This window comes from Orycteropus afer, unplaced genomic scaffold (assembly GCF_000298275.1).
Source record: "Orycteropus afer afer isolate SDZICR_OR568_19922 unplaced genomic scaffold, OryAfe1.0 scaffold00033, whole genome shotgun sequence".
Taxonomy (NCBI): domain Eukaryota; kingdom Metazoa; phylum Chordata; class Mammalia; order Tubulidentata; family Orycteropodidae; genus Orycteropus; species Orycteropus afer.
Genome location: NW_006921620.1, coordinates 14,743,416 through 14,758,707, shown reverse-complemented (window position 1 = coordinate 14,758,707; position 15,292 = coordinate 14,743,416). Strand labels below are relative to the sequence as shown.

General features: G+C 36.9%; 1 protein-coding gene across 1 annotated transcript in view; it reads left to right on the top strand.

Annotated features, from left to right (window-relative positions):
- The window catches only part of FRRS1 (ferric chelate reductase 1), a 69,432-nt gene that overhangs the window by 18,090 nt on the left and 36,050 nt on the right, over window positions 1-15,292 (top strand). Inside the window, exons 6-7 of the mRNA XM_007936093.1 lie at window positions 6,677-6,775; window positions 8,170-8,317. Of these exons, the coding sequence (XP_007934284.1) occupies window positions 6,677-6,775; window positions 8,170-8,317 (247 nt within the window). The remainder of the gene's footprint in view (window positions 1-6,676; window positions 6,776-8,169; window positions 8,318-15,292) is intronic.

Genomic DNA, 15,292 nt, shown 5'->3' with positions numbered 1-15,292 from the left:
TTGAACCGCCAGCCTTCTGGTTAGCAGTCAAGTGCCTTAGCCACTATGCTACCAGAGCTCCCTATATCAAGTACAGAAGTTAATTATCTTAGTTTCCACCTTCCTTCTTCCCCTGCCCTATATTATTTTGCTCTCTATACCTCAATGCCTGAATGGTAGGATCCAGGTACTACCGGTGCTGACTTTTTTCAGATGCTAGATATCAGAAATCACATCCAAAACACAGAACCTATTATTTCCTCTTAATTTTTTTTTTTTTTTTGTGTTCCCATTCTTGATGATTAATCACAATAATAAAAGAGCACCTACCTTTATTGATTGCTTGTGTCTTGTCAGGTACTGTTCTGGGCAATTTATAGAACATCTCACTTATTTGCTGCCTCCATCTTCTCTAATATTCTCTGCTTCCAATTTTGTGACTTGGGTTCTTCCCTTTTCTTTGCCTCTCAAGTCCTTTTCTCTCCCACCCACTCTCAAATTTTTGTTTTGAAGAGCTTCAAACCTACATAAAAGTTGATAGACTCATGAAAGGAACACCTGTAAGCCCTTTACTTAGATTTATCAGTTCTTTTTTCTCACTCTGTTTATGGATATATACATATCAATTGATTTTTGTGGTGAGAATACACAATAATTTTTTTCTGAATTATTTGAAAGTAAGTTGTAGATACATTTTGGTCCTACATTTTTCATTGTATTCTCTTACAATTACTACAATATCTTTATTTATTTATTTATTCTTCTTCTTCTTTTTTTTTATTGTGATTTGGGTGAAGATTTACAGAGCAAATTCACTCTCCATACAGCAGTTCACATATATTTTGTCTCATGTCATTGACCACAGTTTACCACAATGCAACAGCTCCCCTCCCACTTCCTCCCCATATTTACCACTTCCCAACAATATCTTTATCACAGTAAGAAAATTTTAAAAATGAAAGATATTATAATTTATAGAATATTTAGTCTGCTTTCTCAAATTGTCCCAATAAAGTCCTTTGTAGCTGTTATTTTTAAAAATTCTGATCAATAATCCAAAGAATTATCACTCATTGAATTTTGTTTCCATAGCCCTTTGGTCTTTTAAATTCAGACAATTACCCTACCTTTTTCTGACTTTTTATTGGCCAGTTGTTTTATAGAATGCTCCACAATTTGTATAATATATTCAGCTTAAGATTCCTTTTTGCCACAAATATTACTTACAGAGTGTTGTTTCCTTCTCATTGCCTTATATCAAAAGGTGTACCATGTCATATTGTTCCATTGCTGATGATGCTAGGTTTGTTCACTGATGTCTGTCAGTTTTCTTTATTGTGAAAGGTATCTATCATCTTTGTAGTTGATAAGTAATCTATCTGTGGGGTGATGCTCTGAATCTGTGTGGATATTCTGTCCCTGATAATCTTTTACCAAATTATTTTAGAATTTCTGATGATGCTTACCTGAAGACATTTGCCTGTGTTTTATTGACCATGCAAAGGCATTCAACTCTGTGGATTGTAACAAATTATGGATAACATTGTGAAGAGTGGGTATTCTAGAACACTTAATTATGCTCATTAGGAACCTGTACATAGACTAAGAGGCAATTGCTCAAACAGAACAAAGTGATACTGTGTGGTTTAAAGTCAGAAAAGATGTGTGTCAGGGTTATATCCTTTCACCATACTTATTCAATCTATATGCTGAGCAAATCATCTGAGAAGCTGGACTGTATAAAGACGAATGCAGCATCTAGATTGGAGGAAGACTCATTAAGAACCTGCGATATGCAGATGACACAACCTTGTTTGCTGAAAGTGAAGGTGACTTGAAGCACTACAGCCTTCCATATGGATTATACCTCAACATAAAGAAAACAAAAATCATCACAAGTGGACCAGTAAGAAACATCACTATAAGTAGAGAAAAGATGAAGTTGTCTGGGATTTTGTTTTACTTGGATCCACAATCAATGCCCATAGAAGCAGCAGTCAAGAAATCAGACGATACGTTACACTGGGAAAATCTGGTACAAAAGTCCTCTTTAAAGCGTTCAAGAGCAAAGATGTCACTTTGACAACAAAGGTTCACCTGACTCGAGCCATTGTATTTTCAGTTGCCTCATATACATACAAAAGCTGAACAATGGATAAGGAAGACTGAAGAAGAATTAATTCCTTTGAATTATGGTGTTGATGAAGAATATTGAATGCACCATGGACTGGCAGAACAAACAAATCTGTCTGGGAAGAAATACGGCCAGAATACTCCTTAGAAGTGAGAATGGCCAGACTTCGTCTTACGTGCTTTGTTCATGTTATCAGGAGGACCAGTCCCTGGAGAAGGACATCATGCTAAGTAAAGTAGAGGATCAAGGAAAAAGGGAAGACCCTCAATGAGATGGATTGACACAGTGGATGTGATGATGGGCTCAAGCACAGCAAATATTGTGAGGCTGGTGCAGGACTGGGCAGTGTTTCATTCTGTTGTACACAGGGTTGCTATGAGTTGGAGCTGACTGGATGGCACCTAGCAACAACAACCTGAATCTATTGTTACATTTGTGGTAAAATGATTATTTTCTAATTTATTAACTGCTATTATTTCCTTTTGGAGTCACATTGTGGACTGAAGAATTCCTTTTATCCATTGTGTCATTCATAGTCCATTATCATTATTATTTTCTGTTGTACTCATATTGACCCAAATGTAGCTAATAGGAGCCCATTCATGCTGGTTTCTGTGCCCTTTTAATGTGTCTCTTTCAGTTTTTGAGCATGTCCTTGTTTTCTTATGTAACAAGATGTTCTTAACTTATTGTATATGTATATTTCATTATTTCTCCAAAGAACTTTAGTTCCTTTGAATATGAATGGCTTTTAGAAATCAAGATTTGGGTACTAATATAATATGTTCATTTCTACTGATCTCCCAAGTATAGTTGATACTTGTTATTTCCAATAGTTATGTTTTATATGGGAGCTCTGGTGGTGTAGTGTTTAAGGCATTTTGACTGCTAACCACAGGGCTGGTGGTTCAAGACCACCAGCCACTCCTGGGAAGGAAAATTAGGAAATCTACTGTAGAGACACAGCCTTGGAAACCCAAGGAGGGGTCGCTGTGAGTCCAATTAACTCGATGGCAGTAATTAACTATGTTTTATATAGTGGCAACAAACACTTGAGTTAGTCAATACTGAACCGTCGCTCTTAGGGGAAATCCTGCAAGTCTGTGGCACATCACAGCCTTCTTATGATTAGGAATACTGGACAGCACTTCAGCACTATACTTGGAGCCATTTTAAACAGCAAAGTCATCAACACAAAGCAAAAAAATTAAACAAACATGTCACTAAATAGATCAAGAAAAGGTCACTTGTTCACTGTATGAGAACTGAAACATGAATACAGATTCTGTCTTTATTGAATGACCTCATCTGGGAACCTGAGCATTGGGCAACTCAAATTTTTGTCTCTGCACATGTCTGTGAATGACAACAAAAGCACCCTGAGTATTGATTTAGGGCTACAGATTATTTTAGTGAGCAGGGAAATTCACAAATATGGAATCCACAAATAATGAGGATCAACTGTACTTTGGATTCTATCTTTGATGTACTATTTTGATTTCTTATCCCTTTCTTATCTTCATTGCTGTCTTCATCCTGGACTACTGCAGTGACCCCTCATTAGTTTTCCAGTGACCATGATATCCTCTCTTTGTTTCATCTTTTTTTTATGGCCACTAGGAGCTCTTAGGCATGTTGCCTAAGGTATTTGACTGCTTACCTTGGTGGGTTCAAATTGACCAGCCACTCCTAAGAAGGAAGACTGGGCAGTCACTTCCGAAGAGACACTACCTCAGAAACATAAGGAGGGGTCGCTATGAGTCAGATTCGACTTGACAGCAGTGAGTTTGGTTTGGTGTATTTATGGCCACTAGAATTCTCTTCCCAAGCCACTAAAGAATTTGCCTTAATCACATATCCAGAAACCTTAGGTGAAACTTAAGTAGCTATAGAAAAATGTTCCATTTCCTTAGCACAGCTTACAAAACTCTTCATACTCTTTGAAAAGTGATTGATATTTCCAGCATTAGAGCTGTCTCTCTACCCTGTATGTTTAGTTAACAAAACTACCTACTTCCTAAAATTTTCATATCCTTTTACATTTCTCTATCATTGGTCCTGACAGTTCCTTGTCTTGGAAAATCTTTGCTTTTATCTCAGCTTTACCCTATCCTCATATAAATATTCTTTTATTTTCTAAGGCCTAATTAATCATTATCTTTTTTTACAGTGTTTTCCAATGCTAAGCGCTATGGTGGCATAGTACCTAAGACATTTGACTGCTAACCAGAAGGCTGGTGGTTCAAACCCACCAGCCACTCTTCGGAAGGCAGGTTAGGCAATCTACTTCCATAGTGATACCGCCTTAGAAACCCAAGGAGGGGTTGCTATGAGTTGGATCCAACTTGAGGGCAGTAAGGTTTTGTTTTTTTGTTTTTTTTTTTGAGCTCTAGATAATTTCCATAGCATTTTGCCTAACCATCTAGCTCTTCCATTAAATCATCATCTTTGATTGTAACAACCATTTCTTAGTCATCATTATTTCTCTCACAGGATCCAATACAATGTTTTCTCATAGTCTTACCTACTTACCGCTGCTGTTGAGTCGGATCCCACTCATAGCGACTGCTCCTTGGGTTGCCGAGGCGGTATCACTGCAGAAGTAGATTGCCCAACCTTTCTTCTGAGGAGTGGCTTGTGGGTTTGAACCTCCAGCCTTCTGGTTAGCAGTCAAGTGCCTTAGGCACTACGCCACGCCACCAGAGCTTCCATAGAGTACATTCTATATGCTCAAATTAGAGAGGCAAACTGGGTAGAAGGCTTCTGTCTTATTCAGGAATTTGGTGGTACTTCTTATGTTGTGTGGTACCATGCTCCAAACTTGGAGTTTCTGGAATTGCTTGGAGCCTAAGTTTGTAGTAGCATCTTCCCTTCCTTTTCATTTTAGTGTAGTGAGAACATCATCTTCTTTAACATTTGGGATATTTGCCTGTAATGATTTAAACTTCTTGTTATAAATTTGCCCCCAAATCAACCATTATATTAACATTTTTTAAATAACAAAATAATTCCTATTTGTCATCGACTATACACCTTCTAGAGAATATGTATTGTTTGTTTAAATCTGGGGTAAACAAACTTTTTCTGTAAAGATCCAGATAGTAACTACTTTAGACTTTGTGGACCACACTGTCTCTGTTGCAGCCATACAATTCTGTTGTAGATAGAGAGCAGCCATAGAGAATATGCAAATTGAATGGACATGGCTGTGTTCTGATAAGTTTTATTTATGGGCACTGAAATTTAAATTTCATGTATTTTAACTTTAAAAGTATTCTTATTTATTTTTTAAAAAATAGCTTATATATGTTGAAATCATTCTTAGTTTCCAAACCAAACAAAACCCTAACTCACTGCTGTTGAGTTGGATCTGACTTATATGACCCCTCCTTGGGTTTCCCAAGTAATATCACTATGGAAGTAAATTGCCCAACCCGGTGGCAGGCTGAGTTTGGTCCATGGTTCATGGTTTAACAACTCATGGTTTACTTTATAGCTAGTTTAAATTTCCAAACTGAGTTGAGCTATTCTGATTTGAATATAAAATGAGTAACAGTAAATAATTGTTTTACTAAGATGAGAATTCTCAAAAGTTGAACTGTCTTAATAAATTTGATTCTGAAAGTAAAGAAACATGTTAGAATTTCCTGCTGGTATTTATAGTAAAATTTAGTATAACTGGATAGTCTTTAATCTTGTTCAATGAATTTAGTGACTAAAAGAACTTTTTGTATTATTGTTGTATAGTTAATACAGAACAATTTAGAATAAGTGAAAGAACCAGAATTATAGACCATAACTTAAAATCTAGATTATTCATTTCACCTACATCTTCAGAGTATGTTATTCACCTACATATACTTTGAAGATGTAGTCTGCCCTCTGATAATCATTTTAAATAATATGATCCAACTTTTAGAGCTTATGGAGTATTGGAAACTGATAGATGAGAATTAGACCAACAACAACAAAATGCCTTTTGTGCTTAGAAATTTTGGTCTCAATTTTGCAATATTAGATCTACTCAGTGTGCATAATTTGTAATACTATTTCATGTATCTTCCATCTTAAACGTTGACAAAAAATATCCAATACAATGCAATGTATTCAGTCATTAAATATGTAGTCTGTAGATAATTATTAACATATAAATATCTGGAATAGTGTTCATGGTAAGTTAAGTGTAAAACATAACAAAACTGTATTTTCCCATTTCAGGAGTAAAAAATAGATATAAATACAAATAGGTCTTGATGAATATACACCAAAGTATTATTAGTGGTATTCAGTTGATGATGGGTTTATGAGGATGTAAACTTGTTATATGTCTACTTCCATCCACCTTTTCACACTGAAATTCTATTACTTTTTATATTAAAGTAACATTATTTCAATTAGTAAATTGCACAGTCATTTCTCTAGAATTTGTAACATCATCTAAGATTGAACCAGGAAATGATTTTTGAAAAGAATCAGATAATATTTGATCTCATTAATTTTTTTTTTTTCAGGACCAGAGAAATGAAGTTCCTTTAAGCTTTCTCATTTACAAATATCTTTCAGGGTGATGATGATGCATATGTGTGTATTCGTGATGGTGACACTGTGCACATACAGGCTTCCCATTTGACTGGACGAAGTCACCCTGTGATAGACTCTGGGGTAGGTGTGAACATTTTGAAAATTTCCTTTTGGCTGGTCCACCGTCTGGCTTTGTGGCTGACGTCGGCATGGCTGTGTTGCAAGATAGCTTCCAACCACCACAGTTAGCAGCAGAGCCCAAGCATGGACCTGGCAGCAGGGCTGCTCTCTCATAATGATTTATGAGAAACATTTCTCATAAATTATTTAGGAGCAATTTTTCTGCACTTCAGAAAGTGGAAGACAAATTCCTTTTTTTAGGAAAGATGAATTCTTGCTTGTGCCATTGAAATTCTTTATGTTACATCTTATAAATGAGTAATTTATTATTTACTGTCTTCCTTCTCTAGTGCTGCTATAACAGAAATACCACAAGTGGATGGCTTTAACACACAGACATTTGTTTTCTCAGTTTAGGAGGCTAGAAGTCTGGATTCAGGGTGCTGGCTCCATGGGAAGGTTTCTCTCTCTGTCAGCTCTTTTGAGCTTCTGCTCCTGGGCGATCTTGTGGTTTGCTCTCTCTTCCTCCATCTTTACCTTGCTCTCTTATTTAATCTCTATATCTCAAAAAAGGTTGACTCAAAGGACACCCTACCATTCCCAAATGGATTATAACCACAGGCATACAGGGTAGGATTTATAACACATATTTTGGGGGGACACAATTCAATCCATACCATTTGCTAAGATGGTCAGGGCATCAACTCCTTTTCTTTTCTAAAGCTTACAGACACATTTTATAAGAAGAGGCTTATTATGGTAAGGACAAAGAATCTCTTGACTAGAAGACAGAGGAGCACATATGATTGAGACCAGTTCAGTGCCTTGCATAGTCACTTTAAGTGTCCTTGTTGGCATCTGTGCCAAAGGTAGCCTATTTCTGGTTAAAAGAAAAAAAAAAAGAAAAATGTCTTTTTCACTTGGCAGTTGACAAGCAAATGAGCTCTGACAGAGCAGTAGCTATTACTAAATAACGTGTTACATTATCTGCAAAACTTTCCCATGGAGTTGACTCACACAGCTGAGATGGAACTTAAACACAGTTGCGTGTTGCATTTTGGCCAATAGGATATTACTAGCTAAGTTATTTCTTCAGTGTTTTTAATTGTGTGCTAGTGGCCAGATGGAGTTAATGCATCTGCCAGAGTTTTTAACCTGGCGAGAAGAATTGTGAGATTCTGAGTCAAAGTAAAAAAAAAAAAAAAAAACATTCTTGCCAAGTGAGAGAAAGGCAAATAAATTGGGAGAAAATTTTTCTTACACTCTTCAAAGAGGAAGTGAAAAAACAATGGAACTGCAAATAAAACACACATGCAATCTTAGAGAAAGGAAATTGAACAGGTCAGGATTTTGATCATATCTTATTTTTAGCAAATCTTTGAAAAGTGCTAAGAAGACCCATTGTGTGTTTGTAGGGTAGTCTTGAGGATATGGCTTGGAGGTTGACGGATGGTGTTATGCAGTGTTCTTTCAGAAGAAACATTAGCCTTCCTGGTTTTGAGAATAGAGTTGACCTAAACACCAGCTACTACATATTTATAGCAGATGGTGCAGCTGATAATGGTAAGTGTATTGGTAAAAAACTATCTTTTCAAATTTTTATTCTGTCCCTCTTCCTTCCTCCTTTCATTTCTTCTTTTGGAGAGATCTGCTGCAATTGCTTATTTTTAAGATACACACTTGTGGATAAAGAGTTATGAAGATTGTTTTCCATTTTGCTTGAATATTTTACCTTTGGCTAACTTTTTAGCTCTGTTTTCCTGGTAAGTAGATAGGGGTAAAGTGTCAATTATGTTATAAGGCAACATTGCTCATAATAATTATGACCCAGATTGGTAAACTGCATTTAGACTAGAAGAACTATAAATACCCGATAAGAGGTCATCGCTTTGGGCTCTCCTGAGTGCCGTAACTTTGGTGTCTTTGGGGTTGTTATAAGAAATACTGTTTCTTGTGAGACAGTCTGCTTGATATGAGTCTTCTCTCCTTGGATCTGAGCTGCTTTCTGGGAGATTGGAAGGGTTAAAGAGAACAGTTCCTGGACTTCTGATTAAAGTACTACAAGACCTCTCATTGAAGAAGAATACCCTGCTTTGTATACGTGCTGCTGAAGCAAGAAGTCGACTGCTTCACTCTGTCCTGCTGGCATGCTGTACTTCCTATCTCATGTCCTTCTATGTGGATCTGATGCCAAGTACAACTTACAATAATTTATGAGTCTAAAATATTAGTACATCCTCAGGAAGACTACCCTAGTGGGTATTACAACACATATAAATAGGAATAATTAGATTTTAAGGTTTTGGCTAATGATGTTTTGAATAACTGTAGGAAACCAGTGTAGTATTTAGTGAGTCATCTCTCTGGAGATGCCAAAAACTTTGAGAAGATAGCCTAATTTGATAATTGCAAGGAGCCTGGGAAGGTCATGGGATGGGTAAAGGAAGAGAAGTAGCAGGAAACGTGCAGATGTGATTGTGAAAAACCTTGAATATTCTATCACATGGTTTAGATTTTGTACTGTAGGTAAAGTGGAGTCTTAAAAGATTTTGAAACAGGATAAAATATCGACACAGTATTAGAGAAAATTTAGGAACATTTGTAGATTACTTGTAGGTGGTATGTATATGTAGTTACCTTAGCCAAACCATGTACTTTTTTTTTTTCAAAAGATTTTATTGTGATTTAGGTGAAAGTTTACAGAGTGCATTCACTTTCCATATAGCAACTCACATACACTTTGTCTCATGACACTGACTGCAATTTCCTACAAGGCAACAGCGCCCCTCCCACTTCCTCCCTATAGTTACCTCTTCCCTGTGTCCTTCCCTCTCATGCACTCCTGTCCCCCAAGCTGTCTCTGTGCATACACAGCCCTTGTATTCTCCCATGATTGATCTCTCCAAGGAGTGTATCTACCTAACATAAAGGTTCAGCTCATATGCCTGTCTTTTGTTTTGCTGGAAGCCACAGGAGTGGGTTCAATTCCACACCTGAAGGGCAGCTAGGGGCCATAGTCTCAGTGGTTCCATCAGGCTGTTTCAGACCAGCAAACCTGGTCCCTCCCTGTTTTTTTTTTTTTTTAATGATTTTGAGTTTTGTTTCATATTGTTCTTCTACTCTATCCAGGATTTCCTACATAGAATCCCTTCTGAGTAAACCACGTACTCCTAATTTGCACCAAAAACACTGAATATGGCTTGAAAATAATTTCTTGGTTAAGAGGTTAATAATGGATAAAAATAAATCAGTGTTTATTGAGTAGCAGTCACTGGAAAAGTACTTAGGTAGATACTTCTTTATTATCTCCATAAAAGCCTAATTGTTATTGTTAGTTGCTGTCCAGTCAACTTTGATTCATGGTGACCCTATATGTGCAGAGAGTATTGTTATATAAGATTTTCAAGGTTGTGGCCTTTCAGAAGCAGGTAGTCAGACCTGTCTTCTGAGGTGCCACCAGATGAGTTTGAACCATCATTTTTTGACTAGTATTTGAATGCCACCCAGGAAATAAAAAACCAAATTAGATATGTACTATTGCTGTTGTTGTTATGTGCCACTTGAATTGAGGCCAATTCATAGTGATCCTATGTACAGCAGAACGAAACTCTGCCCAGTTGTGTGCTATCCTCACAATCCTTGCTATACTTGAACTGATTGTTGCAGCCACTGTGTCAGTCCATCTTGTTGAGGGTCTTCTCCTTTTTCTCTGATTCTCCACTTTACCAAGCATGATATCTTTTGCCAGAAAGGATATCGTGTCCCTTCTGACAACATGACCAAAGCAGGTGAGTTGAAGTCTGGCCATTCTTGCTTCCAAGGAGCATTCTGGCTACACTTCGTCCAGAACAGATTTGTTAGTTCTTCTGATAATCCATCATCCTTTCAGTATTCTTTGCCAACACCACAACTCAAAAGCATAAACTCTTCTTCAGTCTTCCTTGTTCATTGTCCTGCTTTCACATGCATATGAGGCTATTGACAATACCATGGCTTAGGTTAGGTATATTTTAGTCTTCAAAGAGGCATTTTTGCTCTTCAGCACTTTAAAGAGATCTTTTGCAATAGATTTTCCCAGTGAAATACAACATCTGATTTCTTGACTGCTGACTCCATTGGTGTTGATTGTGGAACCAAGTAATATGAAATCTCTGCTGACAACTTCAATCTTCTCTCCACTTATTGTGATGCTGCTTATTGGTCCAATTGTGAGGATTTTCATTTTCTTTATGTTGAGCTATAATTCATACTGAAGACTGTAGTCTTTAATCTTCATCAAAAGTGCTTCAAGTCTTCTTCACTTTCAGCAAGCAAGGTTGTGTTGTCTGCATATTGTGGGTTGTTAATGAATCTTCCTGCAGTCCTGATGCTGTGTTCATTTTCTTATAGTCCAATGCTGTGTTCTTTTTCATATAGTCCAACTTTTCAGATTATTTGCTTAGCATACAGATTGAATAAGTATGGTGAAAGGGTACAACTGTAACACACACCCTTCCTGATTTTAAACCATGTGGTACCCCCTTGTTCTGTTTGAACAGCCACCTCCTCAGGGGTCTATGTATAGGTTCCTCAGCTAAGTGTTCTGGAATTCCCATTCTCATTGTTATCCATAATTTGTTATGATCCATACAGTTGAATGCTTTTGCATAGTCAATAAAAACAGAAGGAAACTTCTTTCTGGTGTTCTTTGCTTTCAGCTAAGATCCTTCTGACATCAGCAATGATATGCCTTGTTCCATGTTGTCTTCTGAATCCAAATTTTATTTTTGGAAGTTCCTTGTCAACATATTGCTGCAACCATTTTTGAATTATCTTCAGCAAAATTTTACTTGCATGTGATATTAATGATACTTTTTGATAATTTCCATATTCTGTTGAAATCACCATTCTTTGGAACGGGTACAGAGATGGATCTCTTCCAGTCAGCTGTCCATGTAACTGTCTTCCAAATTTCTTGGCATAGATGAGTAATGAGTGCTTCCAGTGTGGCATCCATTTGTTGAAACGTCTCAATGGGTATTCCATCAATTCCTGGAGTCCTTTTTTTTCTGCCAGTTCCTTTAGTGCAGCTTCAACTTCTTCCTTCAGTAACATTGGTTCTTGATCATATGCCACCTCTTGAATTAGATGAACATCAACCAGTTCTTTTTTGTACAGTGACTTTGTGTATTCTTCCCATCTTGTTTTTATGTATCCTGGATCATTCAATATTTTGCCCATAGAATCTTTCAGTATTACAACTCAAGTGTTGAATTTTTCATTCAGTTTTTTCAGCTAGAGAAATGCCATGTGTGTTCTTCAATTTTGGATTTCTAACTCCCGATCTTTGCACACTTCATTAAAATAATTGACTATGTTTTCTTGAGGTGCTTTTTGAAATCTTCTGTTCAGCTCTTTCATCTTGTCATTTCTCCCATTTGCTTTAGCTATTGTCTGTGCAAAAGCAAGTTTCATAGTCTCTTTTGACATCCATTTTGGTCTTTTCTTCCTTTCATATTTTTTTTTAATGACCTTTTGCTTTCTTCATGTATGATGTTCCTGATGTCTTGCCACCATTTATCAGGTTTTTAGTCACTGGTGTTCAGTGTGTCAAAGCTATTCTTCAGATGGTTTCTAAATTAAGGTGGGATATGCTGTTGTTGCTGTTTTTATAATCAAGGTCATATTTTGTCTCTCGTGGGCTTGTTTTAATTGTTTGCAGTTTCAAGTTGAATTTGCATATGAGCAATTAATGGTCTCTTCCACAATCAGCTCCTGGTCTTATTTGGCTGAATATACTGAACTTCTCCATCTATTCTACATCTATCTGAATTCTATATATTGCATCTGGAAAAGTCTGTGTGTATAGCCACCATTTATGTTGTTGAAAAAAGGTGTTTGCAATGGATAAGTTGTTGGTCTTGCAAAATTCTATCGTGTGATCTCCAGTATAATTTCTATCACCAAGGCCATATTTTCCGACTACCAGTGATTCTTTGTTTTCAACTTTCACATTCCACTCACCAGGAATCATCAGTACATCTTGATTGCACGTTTGGTCAATTTCAGACTGCAGAAGTTGGTAAAAATCACCAATTTCCTCATCTTTGGCTTTCGTAGTTGGTATGTAAATTTGAATGATAGTAGTATTAAGTAGTCTTCCTTGTAGGTATATGGATATTATCCCATCACTGACAGCATTGTACTTCAGGAGAGATCTTGAATCATTCTTTGTGATAATGAATGCCATGCCATTCCTCTTCAATTTGTCATTCACAGCATAGTAGATCATATGATTGTTTGATTCAGAATGGCCCACACCAGTTCATTTCAGCTCACTAATGCCTAGGATATCAATCTTTATGCGGTCCATTTCATTTATGACAACTTCTAATTTTCCTACATTCATACTTCATATATTGTACATTCTAATTATTAATGGATGTTTGCAGCTGTTTCTTCCCATTTTGAGTCATGCCCCATCAGCAAATAGAGGTCCTGAAAACTTTACTGCATCTACATCATTAAGGTCAACTCTACTTTGAGGAGGCAGCTATTCCCCAATTTTATTTTGAGTGCCTTCTGACCTGAGGGCCTCATCTTCTGGTACTGTATCAGACAACGTTTTATGGCTATTCATAAAGTTTTCCAGTAATGTATCAGACAGTGTTTCACTGCTCTTCATAAGGTTTTCACTGGCCAATTCTTTGAGAAGTGGCTGGCCCCTTCCTTCTTCCCAGTCTGTCTTAGTCTGAAGCTCTGCTGAAACATATCCACCATGGCTGACCCTGCTGATATTTGAAATACTGGTGGCATAGCCTCCAGCCTCATAGCAACATGCACACCACCACAGCCTGACAGACTGACAGACAAGTGGTGGAGATATGTACTATTATTCCTATTTTATCTGTGAGGACACTGAGGCTTAGAAAGAGATTAATTTGCCCAGACAAGCAAATGGTAGATTTAGAATTTGAACCCAGATTGATTGACCTCAGAGTCTGAGTAGTAGTCATTATTTTTTGATTATGAAAAATCTAGGAAATTACTATTTTTCCTGGTGAGTGTGTATATATGTGTATCTATGTTGTTGCATCCATTGAGTCAGTTCTGACTCACAATGACTGTGTACAACAGAATGAAACACCGCCCGGTCCTGCACCGTCATCACAGTTGTTCCTTTGATTGAGCCCATTGTTGTAGCCACTGCCTCAGTCCGTTTATTGAAGATTTTCTTCTTACTCACGGACTCTCTACTGTGCCAAGAGTGATGTCTTTCTCCAGGGACTGGTCCCTCCAGATTATATGTCCAAAGTACCTGAAATTAAGTCTTGCCATCCTCACTTCCAAGAAACATTTTGGCTGTACTACTTCTAAGACAGTTGTGTTTGTTCTTCTGACAGTCTATGGTATATTCAATATTCTTCACAACACTACAATTCAAACGCATCAATTCTTCTTTGGTTTTCCTTATTCATTATTCAATCTTTGCATGCATTTGAGGCAACTGGAAATAACAGGGCTTGGATCAGGTGCTTCTTAGTACTCAAAGTTACATTTTTGCTTTTTAACACTTTAAAGAGGTCTGTGTGTATATATCTACATAGGGAGCACTGGTGGTGCAGTTTCAACATTCATAACTAGTATAATTCAGTGTCATTCATTATTAAGAATACAGAAAGTACCATGGACTACCAAAAGAACTAATAAATCTGTCCTGGAAGAAGTGTAGCCAGAATGCTCTTGGAAGCAAGAATGGTCAGACTTCGTCTCACCTTCTTTGGACTTGTTGTGAGAAGGGACCATCCTCTGGAGAAGGATGTGCAGTCATCACCATTGACAGTAGCTCAGTCACCTCCAAGAAAATTTATTTTTAATGAGGAAGGTTCATATTTTTGTGTTTTTAAGATACCTTCAAACTACCGGTATTTGTGTTATTATTGCAGAAAATACTTATTACATATATCTCATTTATTCCTCAGAGACTTTTTAAATAGATACTATGTTGCTCATTTTAGAGCTAAGGAGACTGGGACCCAGAATGGCTAAGTAACTTGTTCAAAATCAAACAATAAGCAGAGTCAGCATTTAAGCCCACTTCTGTTCCAGGTACAAAAGCTTTGCCCTTTCCATAATACCAAACTTCTTCCTTTGATGCCCAGCATGCTGTAGTGCTCTATAATGATTATTGACTCAAATGGATTTCTTAAATAGCTAGGGGATTTGTATATCACTTTATAGTTTTTTTGTAAAAAAGAAATTTCATTTAAATGGATGAATTGTGTAATAAATTATGTGTGAGTAAATGGCAATGCTAAAAATTTACTTGTAGGTCAGCATTTTATTTTTATTTATTATTTATTTTTTTTATTAGGATTTGGGTGAAGATTTACAGAGTAAATTCACTTTTCATACAGCAGTTCACATATACTTTGTCTCATGTCATTGACCAAAATTTACAATGCAGCAGCTCCCCTCCCACTTCCTCCCCATAGTTACCTCCTCCCAGTGTCCATCCCTTCATACTCTTCTGCACCCTGAGCTATCTCCCTGTGCATA